We start from the raw sequence: 21,744 nt of genomic DNA, 5'->3' as shown, positions 1-21,744 counted from the left end.
CTAGTGTTTCCTAACTCTCTGAAAGCAAATTACTCAAATTAATTCTAAAATAATTAGCAGACATCTTCCTATGCTCACGCTGTTAAGCTGCAGGAGGATTTCTCAACAATATTGTCAGGAGTAATCAGAAGTGCAGTCTTGCAAGGGAATATACAGTGAAAGGCTCTGCCCTTTCCTGGCTGGAGAAACACACCCACAAGAAACTGTAAGTAATCTGTGGTTTCTTTGAGGTAGCACATCTATTAAAAAAAAAATTATATATATATGTAATTTCAACCATGAAATCTTCACTTTATCTTTAGGCCAGACAACATTCCCAACCTCTCGTCCCCAGGCACAGTGAGACTCTTCCAGGGATCACCATCACCTGGGGTCTCTCAGCCTGTGCTCCAAAGAGCAGATGTCTTTAATTGCTTTAAAGCTCAGAGCCACAGAGGTTGCCAGAGTTCTCACAGCCATGCCCATACAAGCAGCAAGCACTGTGCTGCTGGGCCACTCTACAGCTTTGGCTTAGAAGAAGCGTACAGCTCACCCACCCAAGATATGAGCATGGCCTAACATCACCACGTCAAGCCCTCCTCTCCTGAGCAACATGAGCTACTTCTCTGAATGAAAAGAATGTCATCTTTTGCACCCCGCAGTAGGCAGCAGATTTCTTTGCATCTCCTGCACTATTCTGATACAAGGACACCTCAAGCCCAGTGCAGGAACGTGGTGGCTGTGATCAATATTCACATGCACACAGCCGCCACCTGCAGCAGGTAATGCAAATGCAATCAGCAATATTGTTCTGCCAACAATCGCGCAGGTCTCTGTGGCGCAATCGGTTAGCGCGTTCGGCTGTTAACCGAAAGGTTGGTGGTTCGAGCCCACCCAGGGACGGAAAGTGCTCACTTTTAAAGACCAACAGGAAAGTACTGAAAGTCCGAAAGTCAAAGCTGAAAATCCCGCCCCCAGGGAGGAACAGCCCCCAGCAGCTGCACGCGCGGGGCCCTCACAGAGTTCAGCTCCTTACAGAGAAAAAAAAACGATATGGGGAGGAAAAAAGCTGTGGCCGAAGTGCGTCAGCAGCACCGCGTACCGCCAAAGCCCAGGGCGTGTCCTGCTGTGTTAGGAGTGGTGCAGCAGGGGGCACAGATCCTTCCCCTCTGCTCAGCATTGAGGCGGCCCACAGGGAGCTTGTGAATGCATAGAGAGCTGATGGGGAGAGAGCAAAGAGCCCAGTGCCCAGCGACAGGACAAGACGCTCTTGGCACAAGCCCGCGGTATTTATGCGCAGTGCAGGTGATGGGGCGCCAGGAGAGGCTGCGGTCTCCTCCCTACAGAACTTCAGAAGCCACCTGGACACAGGCCAGGCCTCTGCTCTGGGTGTCCCCACTGGAGCAGGGGTTGGACCAGCTGAACCGAGATCTGTGCCAGCCTCACCGAGGATACTCTTCAGAATTTGAGTGAAACCACACCGAGGCAGACACCCCAACTTGACCAGCTTTGTTCTCACACCAAGCTCAGGCACTGTCAATGTACATAACTCACTCTTGCCTCCAAAAAAGTACAAAAAAGGCAATCTTGTTCTTCTGGATGAAACTGGGCTGCAGGCCGTGTCGTACCTACCCTGCATTACAGGAACTCGTTGTGTCTGAGGCTGAAGTGCAGAACATACACATATATTATTGTATATATTAAAATACGTAAATGCCTTCAGAGTTTGGACTATTGCTAACTTTGTTCCCTGACCTCTGCCTTATAGATTTGCTCCTAGCCTTAGAAAGCAACAAGTAGCTCAAGCTTAAGTTAAAGACCAAGGTTCATGCTCTCACCAACATCACAACAGCTTCATCCTACCAGAAAGCCCAGCCTGACAGATGTTAAAACAGGGGAATCAAGAACTACTGAAAAGATCCAACTAGAAGACGTTTCCAGAACAAAGTAAATCCAGAGCCGATCATTCCACCAGAAAAGTTTCTAATGGCAACTAGACGCTTTTTTTTTTTTTAAACAGTTCTGTATTTTTGGAGCTTGTAAGATAAAGAACTAGAGCCCAAGAGTTCTGGAACATCACTAGGAATTTTGGATTATTTTTATGCATAGACGCTACAGAAACCAGCACTATGAGAACTTTAGTAGTTAATCCCCAGGACTATTGTAACTTAAAGGACCAGATGTTACTCTGGCACAAGCACAAGGTCAGAGCTTTTTACTCTTGCACTGACATCAGCCATGGAAGATAAGCACGCAGTAGTTTGGAAACATGGCTTCGCAATCCTTTGCCTACATATAGCCCCTACATTTTTAATTAAGGTGCCAGAGGTACTCACGAATGAATATGAGGAAATCTTAGAAAACTTGAGTTTTGATACAGTATTAATGGACCGCTTCTCCTTTTCCCCCCTTAAAAAATCTTACACCGTTAGAAAATCACCATGAAAAGCATCCTGTACTTTGCCCTTGAAGGCTCAACTACCCCTATAAACCATGCAACATTGTATCTGGTAACACAAGATAACCCTGCTATCTTGTGCTAATATAATAATAATATGCTAATTATAATGCTACTTTAATAATAATAATAATGCTACTTTTAATAATCTAATAATAATGCTACTTTTGTATCTGATAATGCTGCTTCATCAAGGAGGCAGGAGACATTGTAAGATATTACAGGAGCTTTGAACAAGATAGCACAGGTGAAGTAGATGCAGTGCCCTGAGCACTTGACCAATCCTCCAGTAGCTCCACAGCAATAACTTGTGGTGATCAAAACACAGCCTGGCCATGTGCTGCAAGTGTTTAAGAATAAAAAGTAAATCACAGCCAGTCCAGCCTCAAAACATTTTTAAACTATACAAAACTATTGGCCAAGATTAAATCAACTGTTGCAATTCACTGTGCATCTTTCAGGTAATTGACAGACAAGGAAAATAAAACAAAGCACACAGAGGAGTTGCCACTGCCATATGTAATGACATCAAGACCACCGCTGCTTCCTGAAGCACTGCCAAGGTCAATGAGACAGTTGATGGCATTCAGGGATTTACTGAACTGACATTTTCATTTAACTTTGAACCAGCTGCTGATCTCATTATGGCAGTAGGAGAACAGGGAAAAGTGACTCCTTCCTTTGGATAAAAGCCCTTCTAGCAGAAATAGTAGATCAATAAAAAAAGAGCATCTTGAAACCTGCACCAAAAGCCTGTCCTATCATCTTCCCTTTTTCTAATATATTAAAAAAGTGAAAGGAGGAATCCAAGATAAAACCATAACAGTAGTATTGTGAAGTGTAAATTTAAGATGATCTACCTGCTCTGCTATATTCTTCCAGGCTTCCAGAGCTTACAACCACTGCTAGCCATCAGTATTTAACTGATGCTTGATGTTTTCAACACTGAAAACAAAATAAATGAAACAAAACAAGGCTTAATTCTCTTCCACGATCCCAATTACTTCATTGTGGTTCAGTATTTGCTTATAAAACTATCTGCCATTAAAGAGGACGTTCATAGAATCACCAATGTTGGAAAAGACCTCCAAGATCATCCAGTCCAACCATCCAGCTATCACCAATAGTTCCCACTAAATCATGTCCCTCAGTACAACATCTAAATGTTTCTTCAACACCTCCAGGGACAGCGGCTCCACCACCTGGGCAGCCCCTTCCAGCACCTGACCACTCTTCTGGAAAAGAAAGAGCTGTCATTACCCCATAAAAAATAAAATCAATTATCATCCCCTTTATCCCTCAGCTACCCATTAAGGTTCCACATGCTTCTAAAAGCAATCAATTCTTAAATCAGTAAGACAGAAATCATGATACTTCCCACAGTAGTTTTAGACATGCTTGCATTACAGCCAGTGACAGCGGACTGGGAAAAGTGTTGGTACAACACTCACCTGCAAAGAGAAAACAATGAAAGTATGGAAAAATTTGAAAGATGGCAACCACAAAATTAAAAAAAAAAAAGTTTGAAACAAAAGAAATAGAGGAAGAACACATGATGCTAAGTTTGCTCTAACATACTGGAAGCACAGGAAACCTCTCCTCCAGTGCACAGCTCCTTGAAAGAGCAGTGAGGGAAAAAGTGAGACTCAGAAAAAGCCATTCCCTAAGGACATACCTAAACATGCTTAGAAGAGGAAGAAGAAATCTACTTGCATATCAAATAGAGAACTCTTCAAAACAAACAAACAAAAAAAAAGACAGCTCTGTTTGAGCCTTACTAAGCAGGCTGCTCCAAAATACTACTCTCTCCCCTCACCCACTCTCCAGTTTTCCAGGGAAAGAAGCAAATGACTTCATTCTTCTGCAGAACAATGCCACTATTCAGAGTCCCCCGCAGCTCCTCTCCCTTTGGGAAGAGAAGCTGTCAGATTAGGCAGAATCAGAATACAAGATGAATCCTGGTCCTGTGATAAAAGGATCTTTTTGACACAAACTAAAAATTAAGTCCTTTCACGATATAAAGATGCACTCAAAACAGATGGAAAAATGGGTATGGAAGTACTACTGGCCTCTGCCTGCATTACAACATCTGCCCAACATTAGCAAAATCATACCAAAATAAGTTATTCAGAGCTTTAATGCTTCTACAGGTCTCCACTGCTACTAACCTACACAAAACAAGAATCAGCGACCTCAACACTAACAGTAAGATGTGCTCAGCCCACATTCTGCATCATGAAACAGTAATACAAATCTAACACTTCAATATAATATGTATGTGTATTTAATAACAATTACATTTACATATTTAAATTATTCTACTACATCAACAATACTATAGATACAGTATTTGGTAAAAACAACTAGGGTGGTTAAGTCTCCAAATTTTGATACTGTCTTCAAGCAAGTGTACAACAGAATAGAAAGCAGTTTCCATGTGAAGAAAAGTGTATTTTAACAGAAGCAGCCAAGATCTGCTGCAAAATACAGATCATGTACGCTGACATGTACACAAAACCTTGCAGTAAGAAAAGGCAGTCATTTGCTGTATTTACAAGAAGTTGCCCAAAGTTCAGTTACTGATTGCACTATAGTGATTATTAAAAAAATAAAAATCAACACAGCATCCTTGTCTTGTCCTTCACAGATCAGAAATAATTTCTCTGTAAGAAATGACCTTGTTTAAATTGCACGTGCTAGAAAATATACAACTCTACAATAGAAAGAGGTTAGAAAAGTTGAATACTGTGGAAAAAAAATTTATTAGTCTATACAAGTCTTCTGAAACAAACCATTGGCTTTGATACAGTTAATTCAAGTGAATACTCATTGTAATAGTATTTTCCATACAGTAGCCCCAGAGCTTCCCATTTAGTGTCTGTGATAGGAAGTTATATTTCCAAACAGGTAGCCACACAAAGCAGACATAATACAGATCTTCACAGCCATAGTGAGCTACAGTTTGAGATAGTTATAAACATTTAAGAAAATGAGGCATCTGTACTGAAGAGTGGCAAACTGATCCACAATGAAAGAACAAAGATGTCATTTAGACTCCTTGCCAAAAATGAAGACTTTCTATAGCAGGCCTAGAGTAGACTGCATCATAAAAACCTAGAGTGCAAGAGTACCACAAATTTAGTATATAAATATCACAGGATTAAAACTCCAGTTAAGCCATCAACTGAAGTGATGATTAAAAAGAAAAAAGGGCATCCCTCAGCTTTGCAAAGGAAGCTTTCACGGCATCTCTTCCAGAAGGTGCTGATATCAATTATGGCCTGTGCCAATTTATATTTTTGACAGCTCAGCTGAAATAAAAATTCAGATTTACCTAAGAACTGTATAATCGTGTTGTTTTTAATATCAAAAAAGCATCTACTAGAAGAGATGAAATGTTACATTTATAGCTTACACTGTTTTCAAGGTCTGTGTACACTATGCAGTTCTGTAATTTCAGAGTACTTAAAAATGAGACAGAAAGCAGACAATGTAGTAATGTGCATGTGTTAGATGGATTTGTTTAGAATACTTACATGATGGATGTATATAATCATAAAACTTTTAGTGCATTTGTTCCTGCACATTATTTATGCTACTTTATAAAAACCTGAAGATGGCAAATTGGGCATGCTTACCATAACATTCTCAAACTGGGAAAGCTGCAAAACATTTTTCCTACAAGTGTTCACTGCCATGATACAAAACAAGTATGTGCAAACTGCAAGGTCCCTAAAAATAGCATTTAATGGATTTATTTACAGAAAGATGTCACTATCTGTTTAAATATGCAAAGAATAAGCCTCCCAAAGTTTATAACATAGAACAATATCCACCACAAGCGCCTCCTCCATGTCCTTCTTCCTTGTTTGATAATTTTACACCTTTGTTTTGGCTCTCACTCTCCCACAGTCCAGGAGTCTGAATGATTTTTTCAACAAGTTCTTCAAAGGCACACTGTACACCATCGCACGTTTTTGCACTTGCCTCTGGAAAAGTGACACAAGAAGTCCAATGTTAGCATAGCTGCCAATAACTTGTTCAGCGCTTCTTCTTTCAGAAAAGTCTTAACCTAACACCTAGATTTGCAATGTGTTCTACAACATGTAGCAGCATCATAATTAGCAGTTATGCAGATGTTTGTTCCCACTAGTTGCTGCTTTATTAAGAGAACTTTTAGATTGAATGTCACTAGAATATATGGAGACTTACAGTTTACATTTATTTTTGCCGTGGAAAGCAGTTCAGTAAAAGAAAGACTGGAAAATTTTCTGCTGCCTGAACTGCAGCACTACTATCATTAGAAGCAAAGGACTCCATGCTGTAGGTTTGTGGATCAACCTCCATGATAAAACTATTCTGTTAAAAACTGATCAGGGGTCTCATTTCTTCTGCACTGAGCAGAATTCTTGGCAATCTCATTCAGGAATACTTCTTTCATCAAAACCACAAAACACTGCTCACTGGGTGTATTATGAGAGCAAACAGAAACCATTTGCAACTATTCAGTTCCACTAAGGCTTGCCCTGTTCTTCTGTACAGTCACACAAACACATGTATACTAAGTTCTACGTTTCCTTTTATATTCCATGCACTTAACAGCTTGCACCTCAGTTTTGAGCTTCTTAAATTTTCACATCTGACTCTAACGCCAAAAACACTGCGAAGTGCCAAACAAAAACATGTTATTAGTTGCAGATGAGGAGCATATCTACGTCACAAACAAACACAGAGCACATCAGTGAACTGCTTTGCTACTTGAACCATCCTATAAAGTACTTCTGGCTGATTCTTATATGAAAGGATTAACAAACTTGGGCATAAAGAATCAATTCGCTATACATTTTAAATTCAACTTTAAACCCATCTTACCCACGGCAAAATGAGACCAACATCTTTCCTCCGGTCAGGACAGTCACTACTCCATCCTACCCACCATTTACAAGTTAACTACACTCCCACTTCTTTTTACATTCCATTTCTACTGTAGGTTTGTCAAGTACCAGCTCTTTTGCTATACTGAAAGTTGGCTGTCAGTACCGGTTTCCCCTGATTCACCTTGCTTCTGTTTGTAACTCAGCAAGTAGGTCTGGACTAAGGGGGGAAAAAAAAACAACTAACAATTATAAGAAACCAGGCAGAACCTCAAAGCAATAACAGTTTTTGTCAAAATACAGTCAATCTTGTATTCCACCCTTAATTCTTACAGAGCTCTCAAGTATACTCATTGACAGTTAAGCTAGACCACTAGACACAGTTAGAGACAGATTTATAGAAGATGGGTGTAACTTACCTTTGCACCTACTGCAGCTGAGAAACACAACTTATTTGTATAAAAATTCAGTCCTACAGAAGTGCTACTTTCATCATCTAACAAAAACTCAAGTAAAATCTCTGCAAGTATCTGTAACATACCTATGAACAACATGGAATGTTTTCTTGCAAATTTGAGACCTTCGTTTCTGTCAACTTCACGGTTTTCCTACAAGACAGCATTAATATGTAATATTAGCAAAATACACTAGCAGAACATTCAGTGCAGTTGAACCACGTTTACCTTATCAATCTTGTTTCCAACAAGCATTTTCACTATGTCATTCCTTGTGCAGTACGTTTCCAGTTCATTTAACCAGTTATCCAGCTTGACAAAAGTATCTCTTCTTGTAACATCATAAACTGAAAGATATAAATAATGTTATTTCACAATATTTTTTCCAAGAAAGACACCCTACAAAGAGCAAAAGTTATGTTTTTTGAATTAGAAAAATCAAAGAAACCCCAAGGAATCCAATTTAGACTTCATTCACCAGCTCCAACCATTGATGATACAAATGCAGAACAACTCTAAGATTCAGTAATGTTTAGACATTCTGGTTTATAAGATAGAGACCATTATCTTCAAAGAATTCCATGTCTGCAAACCACAGATATAGGATACTTACATACATCACTACAGAAGATACACCTAGAGGATGTCATGACCTTCTGCACTGAGCATCTCACTTGTAAAGTGTTACTTACACTGCACTGCTATGGTGCTGACAGAATTGCAGAATCATCTAGGTTGGAAAATGAGCTTTGAGATCATTATGTCCAACCATTAATACGATCTCCTCAGTCTCACCACTAAGCTACACGCTGTAATGCCATGTCCACACATTTCAAGTACCTCCAATGCTGGGAACTCCACAACTACCCTGGGAAACCCACTCCAATGCTTTATCACCCTCTCTGTGAATAAATCCTTCTTAATACCCAATCTAACCACCTCCCCTGGCATTATTTGAGAATGTTTCCTTGCATTCTATCTCTAAGACACCTGAGACAAACATCCTCCATGGTGCAATTTATATATGACTAACAAGGTCTCCCTTCAGCTTCCACCAGACCAAACAGCCACAATTTCTACAGTCACTCCTCATTTTCAGCTAAGAAAGTAAACTGACAACTAATGCCCTTTTTATATAGCATTTTATTAGCATTCCTTTCTATGTAGCATTTTATATGAGGTACAAGTAATGAGACTCACTAACAGTTACACTTCCTAGATCTAAATTTCAGGAGCCAGTGGTACCTATAATGACCATTTCAAGCTCTGAAAAATCTTTTTTCTTCATTCTCCCACCCCATATGTAAATAAGTATTAACAGTTCATTTCATTCAAACCAACAGTTTCACTTGCAAGAACAGTCTGATTTCTAGAAAGTTGTTCAACAAAGAAATAGTAGAGGGTTATTTTAAGAAGACAGAGGGCTAATCTCAACAGAACTTCCTAACTCCCAAATAGTGCTTGCTTACTCTTAAGGCATTTAATACTAAGTAGTAAGTTCAGAGGCAACACCTAAGGAACTTCACACATGTTTTGACAGTGTCTTCCTACATGGGGAACATAATGGAACTTGAAAAACAGTACCTACAAAACAAAACCTACCAGGAAATCTCGTTAACAGGTTACTTCAAATTAAGCAGTTGGACTGGAGACAATAACTGTTTACTCAAGAATGTCTCCAATCAGAGGAAGCTTTAAAGAGCTCTAAGACATCCCTTTAAGAAGCAGCAGCTTTTAAACTCATGCACAATCCCTGTTTCTCAGACCTGTGCGACAGACTACACAGTAGCCAGACAAAACACAAGATCTTTTAGTATAGGTGCTGTTCCACATGAAGGTACAAAAAAGCTTTCAAAATCAATTAGATAGCATAGAAAGGTTAGGTGAGTCAGTACTCCAATGCATGAGAAAACCATTAACTTATTCAAAATTGCACGCAAAGCTGTACTTACCAAGAATAACACCCTGTGCACCTCTGTAGTAACTGGGTGTTAGTGTTCTGAACCGCTCCTGACCTGCAGTATCCTAAAAAGCCATCCAAAAAGTTCTGTTACTCAGAATTTGAGCAGAATCTATTTTAGCTCTCAGGTATCCTACAGAATACACAATATAAGACTCAGAGTAATTTAGTATACGCAACAATCTGAATAACTGAATTTACATCTGCTTCTGTTGTTTCACTCACATTAACTTTGAGATTCTGCATAGTCTGTCCCAGGAAACACATTTAAACTGCTAAGTGCAGTGAATAACTGAATTAGATAACAATTAGACTATTTCTGCTGTACCATTTGTTCTACGGCTAGCAGGCAGCAGCCAGCCAGAAACACAGCTGTAACACTAAGATTTTACAGCAAGCATCAAAATCTGTGGTAGAGGTATGTTCCTCACTTCTAACATCTCAGTCCAAAGACCCAGGGTAAATGCAATTTAACATCCCATGACAGAGCTGAAAGAAGCCTGTGTGTTTTAAAGTAAATTCAACTTTACATCGTCACATTTGAAGTGCCAACAGTTTAGCAAAGAGAACAAGAAAACCCCCACAGCTATTAAGAGTGCTCATTCCTTATCGAAGTTCAGAGCATAATTTAATCTATCTGAGCAGTAAACATGCTGCAGACTTCACATATCAAAAATGTAAGTGACTTCAGGTACTAAAGCCCCCATGCCTCCAAATAACCGTCCTGTTAAACGTAAAATGATTCAATACAAGTTACACCTTACACAAGCCATCACCATTCCCAAAACAAAGCAATATATTAAGAACAAGACAAGACTTACCCATATTGCTAGTTTAGCTTTGTTTCCATCAACTGAAATAGTTTTCACCTTGAAGTCCACACCTGGAGAAGGAAAAAAAATGTTACTCCTTCAAATATATACTTCATGTGTTCTGGAAATGGAAAACAAGAAAAAAAAAAAAAAAAAAAAAATCAAACTCATAAAACAAGCAGCAGTAAGTTCTATTGGTTACTTCCACACTTTGTTCTTAACACTCTCAAGGCTTTATTGAAGGGTTTTTGTAAAAGCCCAATGACATTTTAGGTCATTGACTCAAATATTTTACAGAAATAAGGGAAAAAAATGCCAACATTAAAGTACACTTTCTATGACAAGCATTCAAATTTTAATTCAAATGGATTAACTTTCAATTCACAACTCAAAGACATGTTCTTGAGCATATCACTGACCTTGAACAACATCCTTTCAAAATAAACAAGGAAGCAGTAGCAAGGCAGGGAAACAGAGCAAATAAGCTCATCTCTAGCATTCTGACCAAGTCCCATCAGCATGATCAGCCAGAGGTAGACTAGCACAGACAGGGACTGATCTAACGCATGACCTCTATCCTGTGACAAACAATGTTAGATGGCACTAATTGCTCTAACGAGAGCACATCCAATAAGCTCCAGATTATTTGAACATGGAGTATGTCTCTTGTAAGGATTCCAGCAGCATTAGGGACTCAAGTACTGCACACAACGATGGAGACACAGACAGACATCATGGTAACACCTCTACTGTCGATATGAATAATCAACCTCTACATCAAGATTTTATTATTACTTTGTTTTTAATACATGGGAACTAAGAGCCTATCACTTCCCCAAGAAAAGCTACACACAACAACAGGAGGACAAAGTTAAAGACTACGGCAATACAAGTGAGGGAGAGGTTGGGTACAGTTATGTTTCATCTTGCTCCCCATCAGCCAGCAGCTCTGAAATGAAGTATAATAACGTCATTTTCCAGTGGCAAAGACTCTTAATCCCCAACTAAGCAGTAATATAAAGCTTTAAGCCATGCACAAGTATGGCACATTATTCTACAGTTATGTTCACAGAAAAGAAGTGCCACCACTAGCTTTTCATCTTTTGAACACCAGTTCATAGAACTTAGTTCACAGCAGGCTGCTATGCTAGCAGGTTGCCACAACTTGGTCCTAAAGAACATCCTGTCCCAACAATTTTCCAGTGTTCAGCAGTAACTTTTACACTAATAGAATCTCCTCCTCCACAGCAATGCTGTATTTCTTTCCCTGAACTGTGAAAATCACCATTGCTCAGCTAGAACATCTGACTGCTAATAGTACAGATTCACCCATCAATCTGATATTAAAATCCATAACTGTAGGTGTTACAAGTCTATCAGATACTTCACATAAATCCAAAGCATGTCACAGCAGTTTCAAGGAGGACTTTTTTCCCCTTTAGAGCATCAACTGTGTTTCAAAGCCAGGTTATTGTGCTCCCATTAAGTTAACAGACCAAACGTCGTGTCTATTCTGCAATTTTCACTTAATGGAAAGCGCACATGCACCTTTAAGTTAGCCTTGCTGATAAGCTTAAAATCAAGAGGTAATGTTTAAAATTTGCACACGCAATTTGTATAAATTAAGACACTAAAATAGTGAATAAACTGCATGTGTTATAGACTGATTGCTAAGAGAAAAAAAGCACATTAAAAAATATCTTTTCAAGTGATTAAGACACATCAAATGTTTTAAGACAAATATTTTTTTTAAAATAATATAAGAAAGCAAGTAGAAAACTTCAGGCCTCTAGAAAATTGTTTGTTAAAGAGAACAAACAGCGCATTTCTGTTCTGTAAGTGAATCAGTGAAATGCAGACACGTTCCTGTGACAAGTATCAGTTCTAAGCTTGCAAGATGAGTTGACATTTGTCACCCTGACAACAGAAAGCTGACAATGCTTTCCACCATACTCTAGGAGGCAGCCAAAACCCAGGGAGCACGGTCCTACCCTGTACTCCTGTGTGGAGGCACATACTGCCCGGGTGTCCAGCACTGCACACCAACAGACTACAGACTTACAGTCTGCAAGAAACAGTTCTGTCCTTTTCATGCTGCCGCTGCTCTTAGTCCACCATGGCATGCTGCATTTGTACCAAGTGCAAAGTCAGCTGGAGCACGTTATCTGTGTTAAAGGTAACTGAGAAGCCAGGCATCTGGGAGCTGCAGGACTCCAAGTGCAAGGAAGGCTACAAAGCTAAGAGATCTATGTAATTTCACTTATGAAATAAGGACTGCATTTCATGATTATCTAGAATCTCTCAAACAGAGAGCAAGGAGACAGGCAAAAGCAGTGAGGACTACAGAAAATGGTGGAGCACAATCTGATCCATGAGATGAAGCCCTGCAACAAGTTTGCCTCAAAAGAACACAAAGAGGACAATGACCTGGTAAGAAGAACAGGACATGGTTAATCCTGCAGAAGCTACTGAAGCCAAAATACTTACCTGAATCAGTTTATACTCCTGTGAATATTGCAGGATTATTAGTAAATCCTAAATAATAAAAAACCTGCAAACAAACGGCTTGAAGTTTATATTGCGGCCAGCAGCTGTAGATTTGTGCAAGACACAAAGATCACTTTTCCTCGTGTCTCAACAGGAAAGAGACCAGCCTTGCTGCAGCCAACCTTAACCCAGTATTCTCTCTTCATTTTTTATTCTAAGTGAAAGCCAAAGACATCTCACCCAATTCAGCAGGCAGTAAGCAGACGACATTGAAAGATAACACTATCTGTAGTCAATCCACACATTTTGGAAATGCGTGGTGCTCTGCAGTCCCAGTAGAAAGTACTTCCAATCCCAAACTCGAAGTGAAACTGCGTTTGATCAACTCAAAAAAACATTCAAGTAAAGATTCACAAAATGTTTTGTCATCTCACCATCTTGCAAACCCCGTTATTTCGCATCCAGGATGTGTCCTGTAGCAGTAAAGAATTCTCTAAGAATTCACCCCCAAATACTTCATCTCTACAAACAAAGCCTGCTGCCTCTCAGTAACACATTTGTCAGAAAGTGGAGATGCTGCAGCTTAGGTGCTTTAAAGACAAAAAAAAACAAAAAACAACAACAAAAAAAAAACACGCAAGTACAACCCAGATTCTGTTCCCTTTTCATTTAAATGGGGGAAAAAAGTCCACAGTAATTTGCTATCCCACAAGTGCTCCACACAACATGCTGCAAAACCTTAACTGCTGTCGTACAGTGTGGCAAATCCCAAAGAAAAGGAATCACATCAGGATCTTTCAGCATCTATTCTAGATTTTTCCCCACTTTGCTCTGCCTTTATGAGGCTCTGTGGGCATCACTGTGCCCAGGCCTGGGGCACCCAGCACAACAGGGACATGGAAGGGGTACAGAAGGGGGCCATGAGGATGCTCAGAGCTAGAGGACTTCCCCTGCAAAGACAGGCTAGGGGAGCTGCTCTCGTTCAGTCCAGAGAAGAAAAGACCTCTGGAAAGAGCTCACCACAGCCCTTCAACTAGAAGGGCTCTTGACAGAGATTGACGTCTTACGTGGTCTGACAGTGAGCTTGCAGTAATGCATGCCATGACTAACTTTTCTTGTAATGCAGTTTCATTTACTCATGGAAATTTGTGCTTCTTATTACCCAGCAATCAAATGTCACAAACCACAATGCGCGATTGCAATATATTTAGCTCCAAACTGATTAGATACTGATTTGTGCATCACACAATTGAAAATGAAAACAGTGGCACAATGCTACCTGAACTTTTATTGTTTTTATTTAAAACGAGCAAATTAACGTGCATCCTCAGAGCACAACCCAGCAATTATTTCCTCATGGCATACACTTGTCAAAGAAAACAGAAGCAACTTAAATGACTGTTTTGTCCTTTCTGGGACAAATTAAAATTGTTCTTTTGGTGATGAAGCACTGTATTCAGGCTTGATGGCACATGAAAGCTATCATTTACAAATTCAATACCAACTCTGAAATGTTGTCATTGCCCAGCTAGGCAGATATATGAAGTTGAGTTAGGGACACACTGAAAATATCTCCATCCAGAAGTGAATTTCAGTCTGTCGTGAAGTTTTAAAATCTTCAGAATAAAACCCCAACCCCTGCATTTCTGAAGAGGTCAGCATGCTGGTTTTAATTGGGCCAGCACACAGTACTGCACCTCTATGATCTGCTGGAAAAAAAACACCCCTGACACCTTCTCAGGAAGTTATACAACACCTATAGGAAAGCCTCAGCAGTGCTCAGCAGCAACACGTACCTGTTTACTGCCTTTGCATATGATCATTCCCCAACATTAATATGCTTACAGCAGCGATTCCCACACAGCAGCCACACCCAGCAGAAGCCATACAGAGAAGTAATGCTATTTATTAAGCCTTTTCTTGCCTTGAATTTATTATCACTACATTTCTCAAAGCTCCACATGAAAAGTGCTCCTGTATTTTATTAACATTATTGAAGACTTCTTAAACAAACAGACAAAGCTGACCTAGATGCATTTTTTCCCCTAAATTTGGCTGCTCCTAATCAGAGTCCTTAACTAGAACTTTGTAGAGGAAGTACAAAACATCTTAGAATTGAAATGCATTCTACAGAGAAGTTACTTTTATTTTACATTACTTCAGTTATTAATGTGGCACAGATGGCCACCAAAGGAAGCACAATCAAACTTCTAAGAACATGATGCAACTCTCTACATAGGATATCTTGCATTCCTGCACCATCTTCCACAAACACAATTAATTTCCCTGTTGGTAGGCATCACATCAACACAGTCATGATCTCACTCCTTTGTTCCCCAACTCCAGTTTCATGGCTCTCTTCAATATTTTTCAATAGTATTAGCTGCCAAGGAACTGATTAGTAACTAGAAAAAACATAAGACACATTGTAATTTCTTCCCTGTACAGGAAAAACAGAAGCTACACAGTGCCTAGCACACTCCAGTACTATTCAAGTTGCAAAAGCTGACATTCTCTAATAGAGAGTCCGAAGTATTTTTAACACTCAAGCTACCCAAATATCGTATTACTCACGAGTTCTGGACTATCCAAACATCTTCACAGCTACTTTGCAAATAAATCAGAGGGAGACATAACGGTGTTTGTTACAACTCCATTTTAGCCTGAACTGCTAGAAAAGATTGGCAGATTGTTGTATTAGAGCTTCCCACTACCCACACACGACTTACAGCTTCACCAAGGATGACATTTAGCATCTGTTTTCCCAGCCAAGGATACATTTTACCACAAAGGGGATGACTACTGCCCAGTACAGACAATACACTAATTACTACTACATGCTAAACTGTATGCACATCATTCTTTCCTCACAGAATAACAGACATGACTGAACTTCTCTACTGGTTTGGCAAGTCTAAACAAACTGCTATTTCATTCTGCAGTTGGTGTAAATTTTTTTCAGGTAGCATCAGCACATACTTACCGATTGTTGCTGCAAGTTCTGGGTCAAATGTGTCATCTGTGAATCGCAGCAGAAGGCTGATGGAAAAAAAACAAAGAATTAGTTATTGCAGCATATTCACTACTTGTCAAAAGCCTATAAATTACACATCTGAAAGTAACAGCAAGATTACATAGCTAAAGAAAAATACATCTCATTTTCCCATCCTTACCCTGCAATATAAAACAAAGGAAACAAAATAATACAGTAGTCATGCTATGTCAGAAGAGCCCAGCCCTTTTGTATACAACCATTACAGAGTTCCTGAAGGAGTGCCACTCAAGCTGTCAGATTGGTTGCCTAACAGCCAAGTGATCTACTTCTATTTCTCTTTTCCCAGGCCTCGGTATGACTGCAAGATTCTCTCAGTTTCACACTGTCTCACAGAGTATTTCCGTAAGCTTGGGAAGAAAATCCCAAGTCAGCTTTTGATGTAAGAAATAATTCCTGGAATTAGGCATGCAGCAGAATAAGGATTACACCCATTAGAAAAAGACACAGGCACTGAACAGCAGAAATAACTCCAAATCATTTTACAGTTTTGTATCATTTCTGTACACAACAGCTTTAACATATACAACATTTCTCCCTATCCACAGATGTTTGTTACCAATAAACCAGATGCAAGCAAAATTTACTCCCACATTATAGTAGTAGGGTCCTTCCTAGAAGTACCCATAAGCCACAGCACTTGTGCCAAATGTAAATATTTCAGCAAGACAAAGTTCCTTAGTATGCTATTTCTTTTTTTTTAATCAGTAACCTTATTCATCTGCGCTGAGCAAATATCGCCATGTGGCAGACAGCTGCTGGCTATGACTGACAGCTTCTGTTCATTTCCAGGCTAGGGAAACAAAACAAAGCCTTGTTTACTTTTTGGGAGACGCTATTTAAGAGCAGCTATTTTAGCGACAACCAGAACTAATTCTCTAAAGAAGGCAAAATATGGAACCCTCATACTGCTACTGGAACAAAAACATCAGTTTGTAAGCCTGGAGAGCTAAACTCAGCCAATCCCTCATTTTGCCATTATTTCAAAGAGAGATGTCTTCTACAAAGCACAGCACTGCTGCAGGGTCCAGGTGTACAGCATTTGTTTGAGAAGTCAGGACTTCAACTACATGCTATGTCAAACTAACCCAAGTTCAGCATCAAATACATTCTAATCAAGAAACAGCTATTTCTTCTGTTTTGAAGAAATAAAGTTCTGAATGTTTGTTTATGCATTTGTGCGCACTGTCACATATCCACACACAAAAGGGTAGACTTCTTTTAGTTGAGAGAATCTCAAGTCATGTCTGTCACGAGAGGCCTACCACACTAGGCTGTTGATTCAGCAGCTAACTCGAAGGAGGGCTGACAGATTTATAATTAATAGGGTGTTGGTTGTTTTCTCCCATTAGCAACTTACGGGTTACTTAGGGCCATGCACACAAAAAAAGAAAATAGTAATAATCAACATAAGAAATGTGGTATGTTCCCAGATGGCCTACATTCATAAATCACTTATTTTATTAAGGTCTATGGCACTATCAAAAAAATAAGAAGAAAAAAAAGACAAAAGAAGGCAGCTTAAACAAAAGATGTGACAGCGCTGTGAAACACCAGCCCCAAGGACTTGGGAAAGCACAACAGTACTCAGCGGCAGACCGACTTCGATATGTACTTTAGTGCCCCCATCCACTCCCTCAGCACCGGGACGTGTGTGCGACTACACGAGCACACGTGAGGCTCGACCCCAAGGCAGGAGGAAGATGAGTAAGCACAGAACGATGACGACATAGGCTCAGAGGGCGCAGGGAGGCCCGAGTCCGCGAGTCAGGGTCCGCAGGGCTCGGCCGCGCCTCCGCTCGGCTCAGGCGGCCCCGCCACTCTCCCCCCGGGCGGAACACCAGAGAAGGAGGCCGGCAGACCGAGCGGGGCCGGCCCGCAGAGGCCGAGGAAGCTCCCCCCAACGCCGGGCAGGCCGCGCCCAGGCCGCGCCGAGGCGGAGGTGGGGGCGGAGTGTCCAACGCGGCGCCGGGGGCCCGGGCCGAGCGGAGCGGAGAGACCGCCGGGCACGGAGCCCCTCACCTGGACTTGCCGACGCCGCTCTCGCCGATAATGAGAATCTTCAGCGTGGTCAGCACGTCCTCGTCCATCCCGTCGGCGCGCCCGGCCCCGACCGACAGACGTTCCCCACTCGGGCTGCGGCCGCACCGCCTGCGCCTGCGCGCACAGCCGCCCCTTTGCGCTCACCCCTCTCAGGCCGCTCCGCGCGTGCGCCGAAGCCCTGCCAGCAGCGGGGAAGAGGAGGAAAACAGCCCCCGCCCTTCGGTTGGCGCGTGCGCAGAGCGGAGGGAGCCGAGCCGGCGCTCGCAGCGGGGTTGGAGCGAGGCGGAGGGAGGGCGCGTGTGTGCGGCTGGATGAGGGGTTCGACGCTCACCTGTGGGCGTTGCCCGGGCTGTGCTACTGGTGCTGGACAAGTCGTTGGGGATAGAGAGCCCTGAGCGTTGGTCTTCGGTTTCTGCTGTCGGAAATCGATGAAAAAAGAAATCGGATTGGGATTGCAGATGGGAAGGAGAAAGCTTGATCTGCAGGGTGACGGCCAGCTGCCTGTATCCGCACTGCTAGAGCTGAAAACGCTGGTCAGCCGGTCACCAACACATAGGACATTTAATTACCAGCCCTGTTCGTCCCCAAGGCTGGAGGCCAGGGGGTTGGTGGTGGGCGCCTCTGGGCGTGCCACCATGGCAATGGTTGGCCAGTGGTTATGCTCAGCCTTTTGTTTCCCATGTCCGACATCTGTATGCTTTGACAGTAACATTTTATTTCCAGGTAAATTTTTCTGAACGTGCTTTGTTATGAAAACAATGAATGAGCAGAAAGGACCGGCCCCTGACAGTCCCTAGATGTGCTTGCACTGTGTGTTCCTCGACACTTTTAGAGAGTGAAAGCTGTGAGGTTCCTGAGGGAGCTTTTAGAAAGATAGCAAGGCTGCAGATAACCTGCAAAAAAGCATACCCAGCAGAGCCCTTCCATAAAAACCCTGAACGTTTTTCTAACTTCAGCTCAATGCCTCCCTCTGACCACGTGTAATTGAGGGAATCTCTGTTATTACTAATCAAATGTATGTCTGATGTCTGAAATTGCTCTTATTGTAGCTCCTAGGCCAGCAAGACAGCATCTTTTCATCTGCAAATACTGGCTTTAGCATATGCAAAAAGCTCAAGGCTCTTTTGTAATCAGACCTTGAGTACTGTGTTCAGTTTTGGGCCCCTCAGTACAAGCAAGACATTGAGGCCCTGGAGTGTGTCCAGAGAAGGGTAACAAAGCTGTGAGGGGTCTGTAGCACAAGGCTTATGGGAGTGACTGAGGGAACTGGGATTGTTCAGTCTGGAGGAGGATCAGGAGAGATGTTACAGCTGTCTACAACTGCCTGGAAGGAGGCTGTGGTGAGGTGGAGGTCAGCCTTTTCTCTCACGTAACAAGCACTACTACAAGAGGCCTCAAGTTGCATCACATTGAATGTTAGGAAAAATTTCTTTTTTGAAAGAGTGGTCAGGCACTGGAATGGGATGTCCAAGGAGGTGGTGGCGTCACTAACCCTGAAGGTGTCAAGAAATGTTTACATGTTGTACTAAGGGACGTGGTTTAGTGGGGAAATACTGGTGGTAGGTAAACAGTTGGACTGGATGGTCTTGGAATCTTTTCCAACCTTGGTGATTCTGTGATTCTATGAAAGACATCAGCCCACATCAGCGTTTTGCATTAGGTGGATTAGACTGTTTTACTGTTTTTGTCAGCATGAAGACTTCAGAGGGCACAGCTCTTTAGCGACAAAGAGTTCTTTTTGCAGCACAGTTGCCTTCAGCTGGGTTACTGGATCAAGACAGCGACCATTCTTTTATGTAGTAAACAGTTCCGGTGCCATATACCATATACTTCCCATCTTCAGGATCTGCTGTCCTGCCTCTTTTGCCTCAGAAAACAAGCTCCTAAGATGAATATAATGACAATAATTATGAGTTATCAAGGCATGTTCTATAATCAAGCCTGTGCAAATAGCTGTTTGTATACCAGGACTGTGCCTGTTTACTTGTAATAATTTGATATTTGTTTTCTTGGTGTGGATTATGCTTTGCAGTGGTCCAGGAAGAGAGTGTGTTTATACTTTGTAGTTTATCATGCTGTGTTAAGGACCTGTGGGATCTTAGGGTGGAACAGAATTGGAATTTGTATTTGGAAGGTGGACCCAAACAGCAAAGTATTCTGCAATGTATATCAAATCCTTTGAAGTTAGAGTATTTGTTCTTTTGTTATTTGTTTTTTGTTGTTTCTCATTGTAGCCACAGAATCAAACTATTCAATATGGGTATTAGTCACGATTCAGATTTTAATTCTGTATGTCACACAGAAGGAAGAATTTTTCAGTATGGCAATCATATCCTTCACCTTAATGATAAACAGACACATGAAAGCAGGCAAAACTTGCCCTGCATGAACGTCTTATAGTTCATGCATATGGATGTGATGCTTTAGACCTTCCTCAGCATGCCCCTTAAGAACCAGTGTTTCTTTGTGTTGTCCTTGTACAGAGCCGAGTAGTTATCTGACATCAAATCTGTCTACAGCAGTTGACCTGTTTGCAGTCTGTGACACCTATTTTAACTCCAGAAAGCCAGGCCGTGTTGTGCATGTACCAGCTGTACTCCAGAAGCCAGTGGTAGTGGATGATTAAAGCATTTCAGACATAGTTTCTTCGAAGTGAAGCATTATTCCCGAAGAAACATACAACCATTAGAACTAAATATTAGCTTATTTTGCCATGAAACTTGTGTAGGATATTTCCAGTGAAGCTGTCTCTGATTTGGGAGAAACATCTAGCCTGCTGTAATTCATGTCTGTCTGTCTGCTTTCCTGCATGCTTTTCAGGACTCATCAGGAGTCCTCGGTTATGACAACTAAATCAAATCTTTTCTTTAATAATTGTGGAAATTTTCATCTTTTATGATCCCTTTTGATCCTGGCCTCAGATTTTGGAGGTCCAAGCCACAACAGCATCATTAGCCCCGCCTGATTATTACTCTTCCTAGAAGAACAATGGAAAGTTTTTGACTGCATTTTTACTTCCTATTCCCTTTATGCTTGATTTTTTTCAGTGATCCCTTTTATATTCTATCAGAATAGTACCAAACAGATTAACTTCTCTGCATGTAATAGTTTTTAATTATTATACATCCACGCCTTATTCCTCATAAACTGCTAAGGGAAATGGTCCAGTGGTGGAAAACTAGAATAACTGGTTCCAAGTCAGTTCCTCCCACATATGGAGATGTATAGTGAAAGAAAGATTAAATTTGGACTTCAGAGTACAGAGTACTTCTCTCCATGCTTTTACAGTCCTTCATAAAAGCTGCCTACTTCCTGACTAGATCCAGGACTCAGAGAAACAGAAAAATGTCAGCTCCATCTCAGCTGCAGCAAGTGTACGAGATCAGTGTTCCTGAGGTTTTGATTACTTGAGGGATGTGACAAAGAAAGGAAAACATCTTGACAAAGATATCTCCTGTAATTTCAGTATTGAAATTCTCTGTCCAATATATTACGGATCTGGGACAGTCTTTATCACAGTTCTGCTCCCCAAATCTTGGAGCGTCCAGATCCTACTGATATAAAATTGCAACTCGGTGGAGACCCCAAATCACCTTGTCTCAATTAATCCTCAATTTAAGGAAA

The 21,744-nt window shown here is 41.2% G+C and overlaps 1 protein-coding gene and 1 non-coding gene across 2 annotated transcripts; one reads left to right on the top strand and one right to left on the bottom strand.

The window, feature by feature from the left end:
- The first annotated feature begins 808 nt into the window (after positions 1-808).
- Positions 809-882, top strand: TRNAN-GUU. Its single transcript has one exon. It is a non-coding gene; the product is annotated as a tRNA-Asn (tRNA).
- Positions 883-4,867: 3,985 nt separating this feature from the next.
- Positions 4,868-18,242, bottom strand: RAB18 (RAB18, member RAS oncogene family). The gene is made up of 7 exons (XM_042888979.1): positions 18,100-18,242; positions 16,009-16,064; positions 10,548-10,609; positions 9,719-9,791; positions 7,995-8,113; positions 7,853-7,919; positions 4,868-6,426 (listed from the first exon to the last, which is right to left on the bottom strand). Exons 1-7 carry the CDS (start codon positions 18,165-18,167, stop codon positions 6,251-6,253), a joined length of 621 nt encoding a protein of 206 aa, XP_042744913.1. The 5' UTR covers positions 18,168-18,242; the 3' UTR covers positions 4,868-6,250.
- Between the last annotated feature and the right edge of the window lie 3,502 nt (positions 18,243-21,744).

The sequence above is a fragment of the Lagopus leucura genome, unplaced genomic scaffold, assembly GCF_019238085.1.
Source record: "Lagopus leucura isolate 7727_CA_CO unplaced genomic scaffold, USGS_WTPT01 Super-Scaffold_100157, whole genome shotgun sequence".
NCBI lineage: Eukaryota > Metazoa > Chordata > Aves > Galliformes > Phasianidae > Lagopus > Lagopus leucura.
The sequence above is the reverse complement of the archived record's forward strand: the minus strand, read 5'-3'. Positions and strand labels throughout refer to the sequence as shown.

What these genes read in the sequence shown, in the direction of transcription:
- RAB18 (XM_042888979.1), bottom strand. Translation starts at nt 18,167, where the DNA reads ATGGACGAGGACGTGCTGACCACGCTGAAGATTCTCATTATCGGCGAG. An exon ending in AGCGGCGTCGGCAAGTCCAG is followed by an intron (nt 16,065 to 18,099) that starts GTGAGGGGCTCC and finishes TTTTTCCATCAG; the next exon opens with CCTTCTGCTGCGATTCACAG. An exon ending in AAGCTAAACTAGCAATATGG is followed by an intron (nt 9,792 to 10,547) that starts GTAAGTCTTGTC and finishes ATGGCTTTTTAG; the next exon opens with GATACTGCAGGTCAGGAGCG.